The sequence below is a fragment of the Heterocephalus glaber genome, unplaced genomic scaffold, assembly GCF_053883595.1.
Source record: "Heterocephalus glaber isolate CG9 unplaced genomic scaffold, H.glaber_assembly_v1.0 deba00000122, whole genome shotgun sequence".
In the NCBI taxonomy this organism is placed as follows: domain Eukaryota; kingdom Metazoa; phylum Chordata; class Mammalia; order Rodentia; family Bathyergidae; genus Heterocephalus; species Heterocephalus glaber.
Genome location: NW_028258138.1, coordinates 82,476,807 through 82,498,310, shown reverse-complemented (window position 1 = coordinate 82,498,310; position 21,504 = coordinate 82,476,807). Strand labels below are relative to the sequence as shown.

The window sequence follows — 21,504 nt, the reverse complement described above, 5'->3', positions numbered from 1 at the left end:
CATCCTAAGGCGCTGAGAAGGGACACTAAGTCCCAGGAGCTCGCGCCAAAGGTCAATCCTTGAGCATCTACTCTTCATGCAGTGTTTCGAAGATAAAAATAACTGGTGAGTCTGACCTTGACTGACATACACTTCTGGCGGAAATCCAAAGACAGGCCCAATTCCTTTTATTCTGTGAAAGATGATGTAAATTCACAGAGCTTTCGGATGACTCTGAAGTGATTTTCAAGTGTAAGAGCAAACCCAGTCGCAGCCTGCTTTCCCCAGCCCCGTCTCCAGGCCCGCATCCGCTGAGGCAGGGCTCCCCACCATGGCAAAGGCCGAGCACACTCACCACAGTACGTGTAGATAAGTTTGGAGTCGATGAAGCGGACTCTGAGGTTATGGAGCACAGCGGGCTCATGGAGATAGCTGAGGGCCGTGAGGTCATTCTCACCGACCAGGATGTCGGGGTTGCGCAGGTGAGGTAGCTCCTTGGTCTTTGGATCCAGTCGGTACTCCAGGTCCTGAAACACAAGGCGGCATGCACAGCAGTTACAGCGCCCGCGGGACAGACGCACCTACACTCTGCTTATTTACTATTCCTGCTCTGCTGCTCAGCTGCAGCTCTACTGACTTCCCGCTGTCTTCTGGCGTCCCAGGCACTGGTGGAAATGGGGACCTTCCTGCTTCACTGCACACAGTAACTGCACTGACACAGCTGGAGAGGCCGGAGCCTGCCCTTCAATTGTTTATATGAGCTTTCTTTCCCCCTTCTTTACCCATGAGAAGTGACAGGCAAGGTGAGCAATCAAGAGCTAGACTCCAACCGAGTGAGGTGGCCCATCCTGTAATCCCGTATTCTGGGAGGATTGTAAATTCCAGCCCAGTCTGAACAACTTAGTGACTTAGCAAGACCCTCTCTCAAAATAAAAAATAGAAAGGGCTGGGATGTAGTTCAGAGTGAAGACCCTAGATTCAATCCCGGCACTGCCAAAAGAAAGAGAGAGCTTGACATCAGGGTCAGACTGATCTGAGTTCAAACCCTAAGACTGATATTTACTCTTTACACGGCCTCATACGTGTTCCTTAAACTACATACTTCATTTATAAATGGCATAAAAGAAATGGCCCACAAAGGTGTGGTAAAAGTTGAAAGAGCCAATGCGTGGCATGTGGCTAAATCCTTAGAAACTTCTGAACCTAGGGGCCCAACCATCCCAACACTACACACAAAGCTTTGTGTGCATGCATGCATATGCACATACAGGCGTGAGTGTAAACTTACTTTGGAAAGACATTTCATATCTCTAATTAAATTTAATGAGGTGCCTGGCCCCAAACATTAAGATATACCATGCAACTAAAATCACAGGAACACAGCTTTATGACAGTCAACCACGGAAATTGTCACCCAACTATGTAGTATGGGCAAATGGCACAGGCCAAATGAAAAAAATAAAATAAAATATTTGTGTATTTAGTTATGGGTTTTTTTTTTTTTTTTGAAAAATGGTTTTGCTATATAGTCTAGGACCATCTTGAACTCACTGTGTAGCCCAGGCTGGCCTCAAACTCATGATTCTCCTGCCTCAGCCTCTGAGTGCTGGGAATACAGGTGTGTGCCACCATAAAGTGCAATGTGATGGTAGAGAGGGACAAGTTAGTTTGTGAAAAGCCAGTTCTATTACTACTGAAGGTAAATAACAGCGATGGAAAATCGTTCAGAGCTTTCCATAATAACGAGGAGCTGCCTAGAGCACGTGTGCCACGGGCTCACCACCACCGATACAGACAAAGATGAGGGACTCAGGTCAGCACTCGAGGATTACACTAAGGAAAGCAGGACGCTCTTTTCTCGCCTGCTTACGGGTGTGAGGCCCTCCCCGAGGGCTGGCTGGGCCTGTGTGGCCGTCAATACGCCGTCTCCAGACAGTGCTCCCCCCCACTCTCCTGGCCTGCCTGCCTGCGGTGTTTTTCCCAATCGCGCAGAAATACAATTAGAACTGGACGAGAGAAATGCCCTGGCTTCACCGCTACAGGCCAGATGGTATCAGCCCAGATGACTCCGGGTGGCAGAGCAACCCAGAACTCTGTCTTCACTAGAGGACAGGGTTCTTACGGTGTCCGTGGGGGAAGGAGCTGGAACTGAGATAGTAGAGAAAACACTAATGTTAGGACTGTCCATAAGATCTTTAGATTCCAGCAATGCCTCAACTGAGCATCCAACCTGTTTTAAAACCTTACCCAGACGTATTGGGACATGCCTGTAATCCTAGCACCGGGACACTGAGGCAGGAAGATGACTATGAGTTCGAGGGTTACACAGCAAGACCCTATCTCAAAAAAACAAAACAAATAAATAAAAAATCTTTAGGAAAATTTCCTTTTTGGAATTAGAGTTCAAATTGACATAACCTGTTTCTCTGTAACCACTGGACATTATCAAATAAATGTACTCTTCTAATAGTGCAAAGACCATGTTTTTCTCTATCTTATTCTAGGACCCTGTGAGACTTTGGTTCCTACAAGGAAAGTGACCGTGGGTAATTGGGAGGTCTTGTAATGTTTATTCTTCTTGCTGTCTCCCGTCCTACAGATCTGCTTTTTAAGTGCATGTGGCATTTTACTTCTAGTTTTTAAAAAATGTTCAGGATTAATGAACACAGAACATACTTTGGTAAATTGATTTCACCTAGGTGTATGGATTACCAATTCTGAAACAACTTTACATATATAACAAATAAGTACGTATACTGTACATAAGGAAAGCAAAAGAAAAAAAGAATTTACAAATAAATATAGGGAGGATAACAGAATTAACCCTGTAGTGCTGAGTGTGTTAGACTGGAGAAAAAGGGATTGCTATGAACTCATGATATGGGTATCTAGACATTAGTGTTTATATTTATATTTCCTATCTGTCCACCAAGAGCCCTAGCAATGAGCACACCTACCGCCCAGATCTTGGTTGCTAATACCATCCTCAATCAAAAGCACAGAAAATACAAGACGACTCCTGAATGAATATCTTGGGTTCCTTTTTGTTGTTTTGGGTTTTTTTGGGGTTTTTTTTTTGTACTGGAGATTGAACTCGGGACCTTCTGCTTGCAAGGCAGGCAGCAGAACCACTGAGCTAAATCCCCAATTTGAGGTTTTTTTTTAAGTGCTGGGGATCAAACCTGAGGCCTCAAGTACCTTAGAGTACAAGAAAGCAATCCCTAGCACTAGAAAGAAGAAGAAAAAAAAAAAGCACAGAAGTGCTTTAAAAAAAAAAAAAAAGGATGAGCACATGTCAAGAAGGTAAAGGAACCAATCTAAGACAGCTCTCAATGCAAAGGCAAGAGCGATCTGCGAGAATGAATGAAAATAATGAACAATGAAACAAGTATTCTCAATTTAACAGTGCTATACAATAAAGAAGCGACTGAATCAGTGAATAAGTAAGGAGGAAGAGATAAGAGATTCTTCTCTACGGAAGACTTCCAACTAACAAATGTAGCTAGGAGGAAAGAACTGGAGAAATACCTCAGACACCACAGAACCACTTGTTGTAAGCAAGACTTAGTAATGGCCACTGCCACACGAGATTACTGGGCAAGGTTTGAGGAAAAACAGGACACTTGTGTAGCCTCCAAGCAACTCCCAGAAACAGGGACACTTGTTAACAACAAAGGGAAAAAGAAGGAGCTTTGCCGTGGGAAACACGGCAGACATCACCTTTCCAAGTGACCATGGCTTTGTGGAGCCTCTGACACCATGCACTGAGGTCACATCAACCCTCTCAACATGTGACCACCTTCATCCAATCATGAGGAAACTGCACAATGGGACATTCTACAGATCACACAACAAGTTCTTTCAAAACCACCAAGGTTATGGAAGACAAGGAAAAGCAGAGGACGTCACCAACTGGAGGTGACTAATCAACTCAGAACCCAGGGTTCAAAGTAAAAGGGGCACTATTAGAAAAACTGGTGGAATCCAAATAAAATCAGTAGTTCAGCAATAGCTTCATAGCAATGTCACTGTCCTTGCTTTGATGATGACACTGGCTGTGCATGGCGTGAAAGTGAGGGGACACACGGGCTGCTGTGCAAAGTGCCTCGATAAGACACAGCCTGAAGTCCCCAGCACCGTGTGTGACCAGAGCAGGTGACCAGTTGGTGCTGGACAAGTTCATTCCTCAGTCTGACACTCAGGGCTGTCTTCATCTGGCCCAGCTCTCCCTTGCCCTCTTATCAACAAGCCTTGTTGTCTCCCCGCTGCTCACAATGAGTCCTCTCTGAAACACAACTCTAGCGCCATCCCTCTTTAGGAACACTACATTCAATCCCCGAAGCGCCCAAGGACGTTCAGTTTAGCATGGACACCAGCTCTCCATGCTGTGTCCACTCAATCCTGGTCCTGCCCTCTTGCTTCACAGCCCATCCCCACACAACCTGCGTGTCCAAACACAATCCCTGTGTGTGCCCTGCTGTGAACACGCTCCTCCAGAGCCCTCAACTGTGCTGCCCGGGCCTCGAATTCTTAGGGCCCTCCTCACCCTGCAGCCTCCCCAGCCCTCTCACCACCCAAGCCTCCACTCTGCTCCTGTTTCTAACATATGTTTTACTGTTCTGTGGGCCAGACTGTTTGTCGTCTCTTCCTTCACAGTGACATCAAAGATCGCACCTTCTGCCGCCTCTTAGCATGGTCCACTGCAGCAGGTCCATCAATGAGTGTGCGCTGAACGGAACACATACCTTGAGACCTCCAGTCCAGCTGACTTCTTATATTCACTACCTACAGCCACACAATACGTTCCAACCTTCACAGATCCAGCTACTCCTTTCTCTTTCTCAATCCAAACTCCACCTAGCTTTTAAGCCAATGTGGTGGGGCACACCAGTAGCCCCAGCTACTCAGGAGGCTGAGCCAGAAGGATAGCATGAGCCCAGGAGTTTGAGGTCAGCCTGGGCAACAAAGCAAAAGCCTGTCTTAAAAGAGAAATCCATTCAAATTTTCTCCAGCTTTAAGTCAGTCAAAATCCTTCCCTGAAAGGGCCAGGGATTTAGCTCAGTGGTGCCACCGCCTTCCTTGTAAGCACAAGGTCCTGAGTTCGATCCCTGGTACCACCCCCCCAAAAAAGAAACAAAAATCCTTCCCTGATAACGTAGCCCATGATGCTATTTCCTCTGTTGAGGCCCTAAGCCCTCATGGAGCTTCCAGTACAGCAGAGTGGTTTCTACCACAGACCACAAAGGCAAATTTCCTGGCTTCGTTCTTTAATACCTGTATACCTGTATAACCAATCGGGCTGTCACTTAAACGCTTTAAGCCTCAGTTCCTGTTTTGTAAAGCAGGAATAATCACAGCCTTACCTCTGGAGACCGTGAAGACTGAATGAGTGCAGTTAGGACCACACCTGCTTCATATCAACCCCTCCGTACAGTGTCAATGACGTCCTATGCTAACCTTCAGACATTTCCAGCCTTGACATTGCACTACTCTCTATCTCCTCCTTATGTAACTTCTCATGTACTTATATCCAGTCTCCCTGGCTGAACTAAAAGATTTTTAAAGAAAATTAACGTCACAGAGGTTTCTAAGAAAGGAGTGTGACATGGCCTGTCAAACAGTAGAGTGACAAAATTAAAAGGTACGACAAACAGGAGGTGCTTCCTCTCAGAGGGAGTGCAGGGGTGTGGACACACAGCCGTCCTTAACCTCATCTGGTGGCTGGGAAGTGCTTCATAAAAAAAAGCTTCAAAAAAAAAAAAGCTTCATAGAAAATATTTCTCAGATAACTGGTCACAGTAAATATCAAATCTTAATTAGACTGGCACCTTAGTATTTTCTTAAAGATAAAAAATTTTAATGTATGTCTCAATATAAAATATAGTTAAACAGACATATCTTTGGGAGAATTAGATGTGACTGTAAGCCTAAGAATCATAATAAATTCATAGGCCTAAATAATGGATTCTTTAAAAAACATTTATTTTATTTATTTTTGATTCTCGGTTCTTTTGGAGACAAGGTCTGCTATGTAGCTGAGGATGGCCCTGAACTCACTGTGTAGCCCAGGCTGGCCTCGAACTCACAGTGATCCTCTTGCCTTAGCGTCCTGAGTACTGTGAGTACAGGCGTGTGCCACACAATGGATTTTTGAAGTACCTACTATTTTCACTAATCGATGGTGGGAAAGAAAATTGATTTTGTCATTTTTATCAACTTAGTAAACAAAAAGATTAGTTCAAAATTTAACTTCCTGTTGGGATTAAGTAAGTCACAGTAAACTTGCAGCTTCAACTCCCCGCACATTAGGTAGGTCAGTGACAGGGAGGTGCGCGCTCACCTTCCCCTCCTCCAGGTGCAGCAGCAGGGCTTTATCTCCAGGTCTGTAGTCCCTCAGCAGCTCTGCTGACCGCCAGACTTCCTCTGGGTCAGGAATCCAAACCCTGGCAAACTAGAAGACAAAAATTCTTTAAAAATTTAAACTAGGAAATCAATTACTTTGGAGTGATACATAAAATATATCATGCCTTTAATTATAATTAAACAATTTATGAAAAAAAGAATCTCAGCCAACATAAAATTCACTTTTTAAATTAATTACCAAAAAATGTGTTAGTTCCAGGAGCACCAAGTTTTATAAAATGTGTATAAAATAGCTAGCTTGGCTTTGCTTCCTATGGCAGATGTCACCTGAGGCGCCCTCTGAGGGGACTGACACACTGCACACCGCCTATTCCTGCAGGGCTCTCGTGGGGCCCGCTCAGGGCTCAGGCAGGGCTCAGGACAGGGCCCCGCTGTGTGGCTCTCAGCCCTGCTCTGCAAGGCCCTGTCTGTCCCCCAGCTATCCCTCAGCACTGGGTGCAGGGAAGAGGCGGAAGCTGGTGGCTTGCAGCTGAGTGTGTTTTACATGCTGGGCACCTGCAATTTTCTTCAAGGAGTTCTGCTGCTAACTGTAAAATCTGAAAAGTAAAAAAGCATTCTTGTTTAGATTCTGTCCTCATGTTTTATAAAGATGAGTAGAAAGAATAAGAAGGAGACGTTTGGATTGCATTGCCTCAGTACCTTGGAAGAGACTGTGACAGTCGCTGGGGTTCCTGACTGGCAGGTCTTTAGCCTCAACTAGATAGATGCCCTCTAGATTTGAGCCAGATGATCACACGATGAACAAACTATATCAACATGCATAACTGCAGAAGCATTTTATATGACCTCTTGTGCTCTCCAGAAAGGAATCTCCCTTTAAAACCCCAATGCCCACCCATACCTATCACCAAGCACTAAACTAAGATCGAAATGGATTAAAGATCTAAATATTAAGACAGAAACACTAAACTTGCTGGAAGATAAGTTAGGTAGAACTCTTGAAGACATTGGCATAGGAAAAGACTTTATGAACAAATCCTCAGTAGCATGGGAGCTAGCACAAAGAATCAACAACTGGGATCTCGTCTTATTAAAAGGCTTCTGCACAGCAAGAGAAAGCACCAGCAGAGCTAAGAGACAACCTACAATGTGGGAAAAAAATTTTAGCAGCTGTAACTCAGACAAAGGACTACTATCTAGAATATATAAAGAAAAAAAAAAAAAGAGAATATATAAAGAATTGAAAAAAATCAGACCCCCCCCAAATTCAAAGACCCAATTCAAAATGGGCATCTGAAATGAACAGACATTTCTCAGACAAACAGGTAAAAGCAACAAACAAATATATGAAAAAAATGTTCAACAGCACTGCTCATTCGAGAGATGCAGATGAAAACAACACTGAGATTCCACCTCACCCCAGAAAGAATGGCTGCTATCAAGAAATCAACAAATAACAAATGCTGGTAGGGGTGTGGGGAGAAAGGAACCCTTCTCCATTGTTGGTGGGAGTGCAGACTGGTGCAACCACTGTGGAAATCAGTATGGAGATACCTCAAAGAACTAGGGCTGGAGGTCCCATTTGTCCCAGGTATTCCCCTGCTGGGGATCTTCCCCAAAGAATTAAAAAGAATCATACCACAGTGATATATGTGCACCCATGTTTATAGTGGCACAGTTTGTAATAGCTAAAGCTTGGAAACAGCCCAAGTGCCCATCAACTGGAAACTGGATAAAGAAGGCGTGGTTTTTTTTATAAAATGGAGTACTACTCAGCTATAAAGAATGAGAAACTAGAGACATTTATAGTAAATGGATGCATATTGAGGTCATACTCATAAGTGAAATTAATAGGACACACATATGTAAATACCGAATCATTTCTCTAGTGTGAGAAGCTGAAAGTGTAAATAAGAATTAAAATGATTAAAACATATAATTGATAATGTGAAATAGGAAGAAAAGGTCTAAAGGGGTAGGGGTGGTAGGAAGGGAAGGGGAAAGGAAAGAAGGGAAAGGAAAAATTATGAGAAAAGAAAAAAATGGAAACAAAGTCTATGTAAACAGGGAAGGCTGGAGGGGGTGAAGGGGAAAAAATAAGAACCAAGATACATCACGTACAGGTACAAGCACCCAATGATAAATGTAAACATATTATATACCTAAAATGTACCAATAAGAGAATTTAAAGAAAAAAATAACCCCAATGCCCAGTTTCATGAGAGATCACACATGAAAACAGGACATGTGAGGTTCAATTGGCAAAGCAAGGACAGTCATGGTTGATACAAACCAGACTGAAGCTGGACTCCAGCCTGCACTGTGGCCTTTACATTTCATGTAAATTCACCTCTAGATTTCACTTTTAATAGTTAGTAGGGAGCTAATTTACCCATAACTTAAGGCCTAAGAGATATTTCGGTTTAAGTGTGCGATACACAGGGCTACTTCCTGATGATCTGTGATGTAATAGATATTTTGAGTACTGGGCACAAAGAAGTTCTGAAAGCCTGTAACAAACCATTCCCAGATAAAAGAAATGTACATGATTGAGTGACAGACTTAGGGATGGGAGAAAGAGAGGGAACAGAGAGTGGATGGATGAAAGGAGGAGGATCGGAGACGCAAGGCAACTTGAATTAAATGTCTCCTCTAGGAAGAACATTTCAGTAGGTCACCAGGCAGGGGATTATGTTAGCCTCTACCCAGAGCCCTCCCTTGGGAAGAGGCTGCGGTATGCTGCCACGCTTCCTTCCAGACTCCCCGACTTAAAGGCTGGTGCATGTTTTTTGTTTTCAATGCTTGGGAACTTACATAGGGTTATCGACTTTTAGGTTGGCCACATAAGAGCACCAGGAACTGTTAAGAGCACTCACAAATAGGTAAAGGCAGGCTAAAGCCCCATTACTCTCCAGAGACAAGATATGTAAATAGCATCAAAATCATAAAACAGCTGGGAACAGACATGCCTCTAATCCCAGCTCTCAGGAGGCTGAAGCAGGAAGATCTCTGTGAGCTCCAGGCCACAGTGATGTGGGAATCAGTGGGAGAGGAAAAACAGCAGCTTGGGGTCTGAGGTTCATACTATGATTAAGGACGAAAAAGAGAAGAGATGAGGGAGATGAGAGAAAACTTAAAATAGATCAAATTAAAATGTAAACACATGAATGACTGGTGACAATTAAAACGAGCCACTGAGTGGAAATGAGAGCGAGGACAAAACGGAGATGTGCTAAATTCCACAATGTCAAAATCTGAGAAAATAATGCCAGCACAGATTTAAATTGCATAATAGCTTGCAAGCAATGAAAAGACATCTGTCCTCCACAGACAGTTAATGCTGCCTGCCTGGCTGCGAGGAGATGCCTCAGAGTCTAGAGTCCCATGGAAGCAGGGCAAGCGGAGGACCTCTTCTCGGCCTGCGCCAGCCAGGGAGGGAGTAGCTCCAGCTGACCCAGCTCGGCCTGCCACATGCACCTTCCCTGCGGGCCACACTCTCCCTGTGCTGAGGGAGGGGCCAGCACCCTGTTCATATTTGATCACAGTCACAACACTGAAGAGGTCCTGGGCAAGGCCAATGGCTCTACTAACTTGCGTTCTGTCAGTCAAGAAGCCCGAGGTGTGGGCACCCAGGGCAGTTGTTTCTGATGCCCTGGACACTTCTAGAACAGACAGCACAACCAAAGGACTGAGCAGACCTCAAACCCAACCCGCCCCATGCAGCTTCCTCTCCACCCCACAGCTCAAGTGTACACTTCTTCTAAGCTTCCCTACTAAACTGTGAGCAGCTCAGTGGCTCAACTCTGCCTTGGTCCATGTTTCATAGCCCACTGTGAGCATCTGCAAAGGTGAGTGCTCCGAGGGCCAATGCAAGTGAGCCTATCACAAAACCAGTGTCCCTCTGGCCTAGGGACTGGCGCAAGAGAGAGAGCCCCGAGCCACAATCAGTCCTCCCGAGGCTCGGCCTGACTGCCAACACTCCAGACGGTGTCAGTCCTGTAATCCTTGCAGCGCGCTTCATTATAAAATATTCAGCACACACTAGGGTTTCCAAAGTGAAGGAAACACAAAAAGAAATTAAACTAGGAAATCTAGAAATGTCACTAGTAATTGTATATTTCATTTTTAAATTTTATTATGAAATATAATTTATATACATTCACTTGTTGAATGAAAGAATTCTGTGATGAACGCCCACACCCCGCCACTTAGGCTCAGAAAGAGAACATTACCAATACTACTGAACCCCAAGGCGCCGTCCCCTTGGGCGGTTCGTCTCCGTTCCCCTCAGCCCTGTGCAGCCCTGGCTGCCCTGTGTCTGCACTGATGCCAGTTTCCACTCCTCACACCCTCTGCCTGCGCCCTTGTTCCCTGAGAGATTCGGTGCCTGTTTCCAGGGGCAGCTCCTTGAGGAGGACTGTATTTTTGTACCTTAATCTCTTCATCACTGAATACTGCCCATAATAATCTGTCAGTAAATTTTTATCATGCAAATTTTCTTGACCACACTATGCTCCAAAAGGGTAAATTAAAAGAATTTTTAGTTTTAGCTGGGCTCAATGGTGCACAACTATAATCCCAGCACTCTGGGAGGCAGAGGCAGAGGATCACAAGTTGAAGCCCAAGGCTGGGCAACCTAGAGGCTTAGCAAGACCCTGTCTCAAAAAAATATATATTTAAAAGAATGGGGGAGCTGGAGATGTAGTTCACTGCAAAGGCCTAGTTCAATCCCCAGTATCACACACAAAAAATTATTAGTCTTACGAACCTCAGCCCCCCAATCTTCTGTAAGGGTCTGTAATTTCCAGAAATAGAGAAAAGATTCAGGGAGTGCTGGACTGTGGAATTACACAGGAAATGTTGGTGTGACAGAAGGAAAAAGAGCCAAGCCTGAGCCTGCAGGATACAGAGAAGCAATGGCACCTCCCTTTCTCTGCTCCCTTACCTCCAGAGGGACTCAGCTCTACTCTAACCCTGCCGCCAAGTGGTCACTTGGGACCAGAGAAATGTCACCACCACCCTGTCTGCCTGACACCTCCTGGGGCAGCAAGGGGGCCCAAAGGAGGGTTGAGGGTCACACGAACATACAAACACATGGGGGACTCTGGGTAGGGTAAGAAGCCCGAGCAGAAATGTCCTGTGGCCCTGCCTCACCTTTACAGAAATGCTGGGCAACAGCTAACTCTGCTAGGATTTATCTATCACAGGCTGTCAGGACGGAGAACTGACTGCCCTTGAGGACTGCTGTGCCCGAGGAGGCCCAGGTACTTCACATGTGTGACGCAGCCCCATTCCTAACCCATTTTAACATAAACTGAGGGTTACACCTTCAACTGGGCAAAAATAAGAGTTCAAATATGTGTACTCTAAAAGCCAGGCATTCTTTCCATTCCACACTTCCCCTTATTAATTAAAACAGTAGATTTCATTAAGAGACACTCCCAACATCTCAAAATTGATCCTCTTGGAATCACAATGGAACAGCCATTAAACTGGCCAGTGTCATGTGGGAAACCTAGGATAATGTGCAGGCTGTACTCCTTCTGCGAGCACAGAATGTGCCTCCCCAAAGCAAGGAACCCTCTGAGATGCTAAGGACTAGATTTCAATTAACAGTTGACTCCAGCTTCGTACACTTCCCTCGTTTCTTGAACAAAATAACAGGCTGATTCAAGCCTGTTTCGGTAAATCCTGAAGGAACCTTGCATGTACTGTGAAATGTGCATGGTTAGAAGTGAATCAAGTCCAAGTCACCTTCCACCAGGCATTAGAATTATTTTAAACTTATGAAGAAAACAAGAACTTGCAAATCAATGGACATTTTATTACAGTAAGGAAGCAAAAATTAAGCACAAGGTCCCAAGTTCGATCCCTGGTACCAAAAAAAGCAGCAAAAATTAAATAACTTTATTTCTCTAGAATCTTAATGTGAGATGACTGAGCTTTGCAATGAATATTCTTAGACACCAAAGTTCTGTAAAGATTATTTTTGGAACTAAGTCTCATTGTATAAGAACAGCTTTAATGTGCATGTCATGAAAAACTACTATTTCCATCTAGCTAGTGGTATTTGAGGAGAAATTAAAAATTCTAAACAAGGGAAATAATCAAAGGTAAAACAGAATCACCAATAAAGAAAGGAACCATATTGATCAGCTTCACCACAAGGCAAGTCCAAACTTAATTCTTACAGTATGCTTTTTAATTGTTATTATCATTATTAGTATCATTATTATTATCAACTCAGGACCTTGCGCTAGCCAGGCAGGCCCGGTTCCACTAAGCTAAATCCTGGGCCCTTAACTTATTATTAAAGAAATCCCTTGTTTAACAAAAAGTCTGAGAGAGGTTAAGAAAGTTGCTCCAAGTCACTCAGCTAACAAAGGACAGAAATGGAATTCAAACCCAAAAGAATCTCTGATTTCAAAATGCTTAGAGCTGGGTGTGGTGGTACATGCCTATAATCCCAGCACTCTGGAAAACTGGGGGGAGGACGGTTCCAGCCCCAAATGGGCAATTTAGCAAGACCATGTCTCAAAATAAAAGTAAAAAATAAAAAAATTTTTAAAAATTATTTTTAAAAGGGCTGGGGAAGGCCAGGGATGTAGCTCAGTGGGGCCATGCCTGCCTACCAAGCACAAGGTCCTGAGTTTGATCCCCAGTACAAAAACAAATTAATTAAAAATTTAAAAAAATAAATAAAAAGGGCTGGGGATATAACTTAGTGTGAAGGACCTGGTCTCAATCTCCAGTACCAAATAAGCAAAAAACAAACGAACACTGTTCAGAATGTAGAAAGAAGAATAAAACAAACACAACCTCAATGGTTTACTTTCTCCTGATTGAGATCAAGGTTCCCCAGTTAAGCAAAACAACTCAATTTTCCTACAATTTTTAACAATTTAGAAAAAAGGGTAAAATGGAGGTTGTATTAAGTATGTACAAGCCTTGATACAGCTGTCTTCTCCCCATGCAGAATATCTACCGCCTGATAAATGACTTAGAGATGGAAGCAGTCCTGGATAAATTTTTAAATAAACTATGTCAACATGTTGTTTCAAGGAATCACAGAATTAAACCTCGACACCTACATTCTATAAGACAAGACAGATAGGCAGGCCCAGTGTGCAGTTCCCTCCAGTTCATAACAGGCCCTTCCCTCTGCATGCTCCCCAGCTTTGGGGACAGACGCCAGGCTAAGAGGACATTGTGCAGCTAGCCTGGACAGTACTGCAGGTCTTTCTTGGCCTACCCTGCCAAGCTCTCCAGTACCTCTCTCTGGCCTTCCCTTCAACCTCCCCTGCCTCACACCCCTGTCTGTCCTCACTCTGTCCAGTCCTGGCCAACCAAATGCCTCTGCGCCGCTCAGGATCCACTCTCAGCACCATGTGACCATTGCCCTGGTCCTGCAGGGACCCCTGGGCTGCCTCGCCCAGCCTCCTTCCTAGCTCCCGAGCCTGCGCCACCTGGGTAATGCTGTCTTTTCTCACTTCAGGCGGGGACATGAGTCAGGCTTCAGGACCAGGCAGGCTTTGTCTGTTGCTAATCCCGTGGTTTCCTATGCCTCCTCTACAGGGAGGGTAGTAATTATGCTACCACAGGAGTTATCATGAGGATTAACCAGTTAATACAGGTAAGGAACTCAGAACAGCACCTAGTCATGGAAGGCAGCTGTTAAGCATAGCTGTTCTCACCAATGCTAATACTGTTACAGTTAGATAGCACTATTACTATTTTTACATTTACAGTGTATTTTATCCTCTCTTGTTAGTTTAAGTACAAAGTTTCCCACAAATTTCTATTGCTAGCCCAAACCTTTCTACTCAACTCCAGATCCCCAGACCCACACAACCACTACAATCTCTCCTTAGGTACTGCACACGCTTCTTAGCTGTAATAGGCCCAAAACAGACTCTCCTTGCATCCTGTTCAAATGTGTCCTTGTTGCAGATCCCAGCATCCGTAACAGAGAGGCAGCTCCACCCAGATGCTCTCAGGAGAAAATGAGTGCTCAGCAGCACTCTCTCCTCCTCTACCCTGCATGAGATCCATCTTAGTCCCACCAGAAATGCTGAGCCTCCCTCTCCACAGCCACCACCCAGACCCTGGCCACTGCTCACCCTGATGCTGGAGAAGCTGTCCAGCGTTCCTTAGCTCCCCACCCTGCACTCAGCAGCACAGTGATCTCCCTCACATGGAAAAGGCCGATGGAACCTCATGCTTGTCCATGGCCTTGGTGTAACACACTCACATGGCACCCTAGACGAGCCTCGGGTGTTTGGCACCAGTCTTCAGCAAGTCTTGGAGAACGAGCCGAGCCTCAAGATAGTTCCCACCACCCACTGCTGAGCCCCTCTCCACCTGACCAGGGCCATCTGAAGACTTCTCGTCAGCTGCTCAAACAACCTGGGCCACCTCAGGCCAAGACTTCTAGGCTTTTCTCACCCTGGAACCCCCAAGTTTACTTTAGTTCTGTTTTCTGCTCAACCTTCACATCTCAGTTGAGCTTGATGTCTGTTACTCGTAAAGACCTCCCTTGACCTCCACGAAATTAAGGCCCCTGTTTTGTCTTCTCACGTTATAACCCTGTACTTTTTCCTTACTATAAAAACCATGAAGTGTGTGTTTGCTCAAAACTGCTGCACAGGGCTCAACATATAAGGCTGCCCAGTGACCACCTACTGAATGAGGCCTGTCCTACTCAGCCAATCAGCAGCTCACTAAGGACAGGCCTCCCAGTCGTGACAGTGTGCGTGTGCGAGAGAACTAGGTAAACACCCCAGCTCACTGTGGCACACACTGTTTTCAGCCTCATTTCTAGTTTATGTCTCCAAGGATTTGTTCTGTTCTTTAAACTCTTGCTTAAAAGTAACTCCTGGCCATGCTAGTAAAGCAGAATTAAAAAAATAAAAATCCATTTTAAAAACTCAGCCTAAGTGTTATTTTCTCTAGAAAGCCTTCACTGGCCAAGTGAAGGTAGGCTCTGCTCAGAGCTTCCAAACCATCTGCTTTTTTGGGGGTGGGTACGAGGGATTGAACTCAGGACGTTGCGCTTGCGAGGCAGGCGAGGTGCCACTGAGCTACATCCCCGGCCCAAACCATCTGCTTTTTATTTCTACCTATACACCTGCCATGCATTACTGCCACTGTCTTTTCACACTGCGCCTCTCTATTCTAGTTGTTAATCATCTAGCAGAAGAGCAGCTAGTAAAGCTTCTCTCTCATTCTGTAGTCCCGTTTGTTGGTTCTTGATATTCTTTCCTACACTACTGGGGTCCTATTCAGGAAATTTTGACTAAGCCTTATGGCTTCAAGTACAACTAAGATTTTTAAATACTATGAAGTTATCACATCTAAAATTGCTTTTATTTTTGCCATTATAAAACTTTACACAGTTATTTTCCCTGTACTCATTTTCTCCTAATTTTCTCAATTACTTAAGCTTGTGTTACAGATGTAGGCATGAGTGTTTCAGTGTGTTCCTACAACGTGGTTTTGCTGGCTTGCTCAACAGTCTCCACACTGACTGCCCTGAACTGTGATCTTCAGTCTGGATCTGAGATAACTGCTGTCCACTGTGTAAAAAGTGCTTCCTTTTGTTCCTCTAATCACTTGATGCCCTTGAGTTCTTACTTATACAGCAACTGTGTCTGCGGTGCCCTCTTTGGGTACAGTGCCCCCTGTCTTTCTAAGCTTCCAACAGATGAAGAGTCTAAATATTCTGAAAGTGCATCACATCCTCTTGTTCATCCACCTTAACTTTAGCCTTTCTGAATCTCAGTTTCCCTAGAAAGCAAATGATGGGCAGCACAGAGCACACAGCCAAGGACAGGAAAGTGGGCTCTGCAGTCAGACAGGCCCCGTGGTTCTAGTGCTTCCCACTGTGCGACCCTGGACTGATCACCCAGCATCCTCCACCTGTGAAGCCAGTCGGGAATGCCTACCTCAGAGCTGCTCCACAGGCGGACAAGGACAGGACTCGGGCACCCGGTCACTGCCCACCTCGCGCCCGCGCACTGTGTGTAGCCCGGTCTGTGATGCCCTTGTGATGGCCCTTCCCACAGTCACTGTCACCTGTCTGGGTCTCCTCCTTGCCAAGGTCTGGCTGGGCTAGCCTCTGTCATTCCTAGAACACCGCCACTCTTTATGCCTTCAGAGCCAGGCTGTGCGCTCCCCTAAACATGTGCCCCTCTGCCCCAGCCCTTTGGGAGGGGGGTTCAGGCTGGCCTTGAACACACTATGTAGCCTAGGATGGCCTCAAACTTGTGGCAATCCTCCTGCCTCAGCCTCCTGAGGGCTGGGAGTACAGGAGTGTGCCAGCATACCCAGGCCCCAGCTCTTCTTATGGTAGTTACTTTGTACTCTTAGGTCTCAATTTAGGTGTGTCCTCAAAAAAGTCCTCCCTGGCTATGCTAGAGACTGTATACTTCTTGGTATTATCTCTGTCTCCCTAGTCTAAAAGTCTGAGAGGGCAGAGAACATCCCAACTCCAGAACCTAGAACAATGCCTGGTAAAGAATAAGTACTCGATACATATGTGCAGATTAGTCCAGATGTGTGTAACTCCTTCTGCTGTGGTGGGCAGTCTGGCTTTTCTACCACAGAAGGCAGGGCGCAGAGTCATGAATGCCCAGGTATTTCCCACACCTTGGTTCATCATAACCAAAAGCACATGCTGCACAACTCCTGCGTGAGACTAGTTATTCCCTCCCCGGTTGTTTACATGCTCCTGTCGCTTGCCTATGGACAGGACTCATCTCGTATACACACAGCTGCTTCCCAGGGCCATTCATAGGGACCACTAGACTGCCCTGCAGGCACAGGGAGTCAGCTTCACCTAGGGCAGGGGCCAAGAGTGAAGCTGAGCTCTACTGCCACCCTCCTGACGGAGCCGGAAGGGAGTCTACCAAGGCAAGAGCCTGCTGCCTGGCCTCTGCTGCTGAACCCAAGCACAGCATTAACTCTGGGCTGCTTTCTTATTAAATGGCCCCTGCTGTTTTGGGGGGTACTGGGAATGGAACTCAGGGCCCCGCGCCTGCCAGGCAGGCACTGTGCCACTGAGCTACATCCCCACTCCCCACCCCTCTTAAAGCATTCTTTAAGCTGCATTTTAGCTGGGAAAAGCACCTATGAAGCTATCCCAGACCATATATTTGGAAGAAAGTTTGGCTCAAAAGAATTTTAAGAAAAGTTTTTAAATGTTTAAGAAAAATTTCTGGGTGGCAAAATATATTATAAACAAAGTTAAAATATAAATTGACCAAATACATATTTGTAAAAAAATCTAACTTTCTACTGTATTAAAACTCTTACAAATTAATAAGAAAAAGACAAGCAACTCAGTAGCAAACAGGCAAAATAAATTAGCAACTAACAAAAGTACCACTGAAAAATATTAAAGAAGTCTCATCTCACTAATAAGACAAATGCAAATTTTAAAAGGGTAGTTGAATGTGACTAATGCACATTGCATACACATATGGAAATACTAAGCAATGAATCCCGTTAATATGCACAATGTGTTGATTAAAAGAAATTCATATTGGATTTGAGAAGATTTATAGAATTGTTAACAACGTGCTGGGAAGAAAGTGGACGATCATGCCTAAACATCTGCTGATGAAATGTATGGCTTTTTTTTTTTTTGGTACTGGAGATCGAACTCAGGACCTTGCACTTTCGAAGCAGGCAGTGGAATCTCTGAGCTAAATCCTCGGCCCAATCTGCTGATGAAATGATCAGCTAGAGTTCATCCGAGGAGCGGTGTAAGCGTATGATGATGCCTATTAGCCGTACTGCCCATGTTCACTTTGTACGAGGAACAGAACACAAACAGTGCTCGTCTGCGTCAGAATTACAAGAGCAGGCCTCGGTCAGCAAAGCTCAGCTCATTCAGCGTGATTCTTGGAGACTCAGGCACAATGCTGAGGAAATGGCCAGCCGGTTCTGACATTCTTGCCACCACAAGAGAGAGGGGCGCAGGGTGGGGTCTTGGCAGAAGGCACAGGCTGAGCCGCGAGGAGACAGGAAAGACGGTGCTAGAGTCTGAGCTGCAGAGCGTCTTCTCTTTTGCTCCTGGGGCGGAGAACAACCAACATAAGGAAACCACATACCTGACTCCCAAGGAAAAGCCCTGCGCGGGGGCTGAGTCCTCTGCTGCTGCTGAAGAGGGAAGCGGACACCCAGAGCTGGAGGAGGTGCCAACACAAGCCAAGCTCTGGGGACTCCACAGTGAACTCACAGACACACAGGGAATTCCAAGACACCACAGATTTCCCGCGTCAGAAAATAGACTGTGGAGTTAGTAAGGAAGGCAGACCAGACCCCATGACTACTGGCTGTAGATTCTAGGAACTTTTCCTAACACATCAAAAACAATGATGAGGCTGGGGATGTAGCTCAGTGGTTCGGTCGCCTGCTGCGCAAGCGCAAGGACCCGAGTTTGATCCCCGGTACCAAAAAAACAAAAAACAAAAAACAATGATGAAATTTATCCATGAATGCTGATTTTCTGTTCATGGTGTATCTTTCCCTCTTTTTTCTTTTTTTTCCTGGTACCGGGGATCGAACTCGGGACCTTGCGCTTGCGAGGCAGGGGATGGAAGCATTGAGCTACATCCCCAGCTCTTTTTTCTTTTTTTAATCAAAAGTGGGCCAGCTAGGGATGTAGCTCAGTGGTTCCGCTGCCTGCCTTGCAAGCGCAAGGTCCCGAGTTCGATCCCCGGTACCAGGAAAAAAAAAAAGTGGGCCAGGTGTGGTTCTAGCTACTCGGAAGGCTGAGGCAAGAGGGTCACTTGAGTCCAGAAGTTTGAGGCCAGCATGGTAACACAGTGAGACTATCACTTGAAAGAATGGAAGGAAGAAAGAGAGGGAGGGGAAGGAGAAATGAGACTGTGGGAGATAGCAGAGGCCTGTGCGAGTTCTCAGTAACTTGTGCTCAAGTTTGCTATGAACCTAAAAATGCTCTAAAAACGACAGTCCATGTTTAAAAGCGAGGCCGCTCCACTAGTACAGATGTTGCACAGCTCAGTGGAGGCCAGGGGGCCGGTTCCCACTCCTTCGGCCCTAAATCACGATTCTGGCGCCTCATACCCTAGGACACCTACCTGGTCCGTTTCTTCTGGATCTAAGGGTGCTTATGTCTGGGCATCTATGACTGCCAGGCGCTCACTCAGCAGAAGGAAGAGGAGGGCAGAGTGAGACCACAGGGGGAACAAAGGCTAAGGAGCCAGAGAAGGGCAGAACCTGCAGTTCATGGGCCGGGGATGTAGTTCAGTGGCAAGGCGCCTTCCTGACAAGCACAGGTCCTGAGTCCCATCCCCAGCACCGCAGACAACAACAACAACCCTTGCATCATGGCACTGTCCCCAAGCCAGGCCCCGAGCGAGGCTCAGCCCTCCTGACACTGCATGGCTGAGGGGCTTTCTGCCTGTCAGTGTCTACATCACCCTCCTGTTTTATCTTTCCACACTCCTCAGATGCAACTCCAGAGCAGAATATCTGAACACTCAGCTAAGTACTACTACCCCTGGGCCGGGGTGGCCCAGTGTGCACAAGACCTGAGCTTCAACCCCAGCACCAAGACAAAGGAGCAAATGAGAAGCATGTGCTACCTCTCCGAGGTGGCCTGCTGAACTCACAGCCTTACCACCGGGAGCAGGCGCTGTCTACCCCAGGGGCCACCTCCCTGGCCCCGCCTGTGTGGACAAGCATCTGGAATCCAAGGTTGAGGAAGCAGTTGCCCCCAGAAGGGACCATGGTATAACAAGCACTGCAAATACAAGCATTATGCACTGATGGTGCCAATGCCTTAGCAGAAATTGCAAGAATAGAGAACAAGGGCCGGGGATTTAGCTCAGTGGTTTCACCGCCTGCTGTGCAAGCGCAAGGACCCAAGTTCGATCCCCGGTACCAAAACAAAAAAGAATAGAGAACAAAGAGAATAACATCTGATTAGGAATAGAGACTCAATAAGAAGTATGTGTGCAACCCAGACACCTAGACATTCCTGAAAGGGCCATTCTCAGTAGTCAGTATTCCTTCTCTATCCGTCCTGAGACGGTCTGGCTGCATAGTTCAGGCTGGCCTTGACTCACCATGTAGCACAGGCTGGCCCTGAACTTGCAATGATTCTCCTGCCTCAGCCTCCCAGGTGTTGGGATTATGGGCATGCGCCACCACGCCCAGCAATCGATCATTTGAAAAGCATCTGTCCCACTTCCCAACATTCTAGAGATGGAGGAATTTTACTCAAACAAATGCCTGTTCTTCCAAGATCTGCAATGATACTATGGCAAGGATTTTCAGGTCCCTTCCCAAACTAGGGGAACTTTTTCCACAGCTGTGGTTATATCCACATTGTTATTTTAGCCCTAGTTATGGTTTATGAACATCTACTGTTATAACAGCAATTTAGAAAAACAGTCTTGTCTATACAGCTGATATCAGAAATAACTAGTTCTGACCAAAAGTCTTGCTTTGAGGGGCTGAGGATGGAGCCAAATGATAGAGCCCTGGCACAGGTTGTGGGCCAGAGGCCCTGGGTTCAGTTCCCTGCTGAGCCAAAGACCAAACCTTGCTTCCTGCAATGCTAAACCCTTCCCAGGCAGCGCCCTACAGAGGGGGCTCTGGAGCCTGACCTCAGGGAGACCAGGGAGGCCATTTCTTTGCCTCTTTCAAAGGTTCCTCGGCGGACACTGGGGCTGCTGAGCTCTGACACACAAGAGGACCAGGAAAAAGTAACTCATCTTACAAGCCTCCTTTCAAGAAAAATTAAGGTGATTAGATTCCTTTGTTAAATTACTACACAAGCAAAAGCAGTCTATGAGAATTGCAGCGAAGTCAAACATTTTATAGATGTGCTTTGCTTTTACACATTACGTTTTCCTGAACATATCTGAATTAGAGTTTAAAGAACTAGAACACGAGGGCCAGGGATTTAGCTCAGTGGTTCTGGCGCCTGCCTCGCAAGCCCAAGGTCCTGACTTCAATGCCCAGTACCAAAGAAAAAAGAACTAGAACACAAGATTCTGGCTAAGCGGTTATCTATCGTGGAGAACACATTCAAATGCACACTTTATTGCGGCCTAGAAAATAAAAATCTGGATCTGTTCTAGTGGGGGGCGGGGGTAGGACAGACATTCAGAGGGGAAAAAATTTGAC

The 21,504-nt window shown here is 45.8% G+C and overlaps 1 protein-coding gene across 4 annotated transcripts in view; it reads right to left on the bottom strand.

The window, feature by feature from the left end:
• Myo5a (myosin VA) overlaps window positions 1–21,504 on the bottom strand; it is a 166,059-nt gene that overhangs the window by 110,935 nt on the left and 33,620 nt on the right. For all 4 annotated transcript variants that reach the window (XM_021261008.2, XM_004835382.4, XM_021261038.2 and 1 more), the window contains exons 2-3: window positions 6,320–6,430; window positions 335–506 (exon numbers count right to left, since the gene is read on the bottom strand). In XM_021261008.2, coding sequence (XP_021116667.1) covers window positions 335–506; window positions 6,320–6,430 — 283 coding nt within the window. The remainder of the gene's footprint in view (window positions 1–334; window positions 507–6,319; window positions 6,431–21,504) is intronic.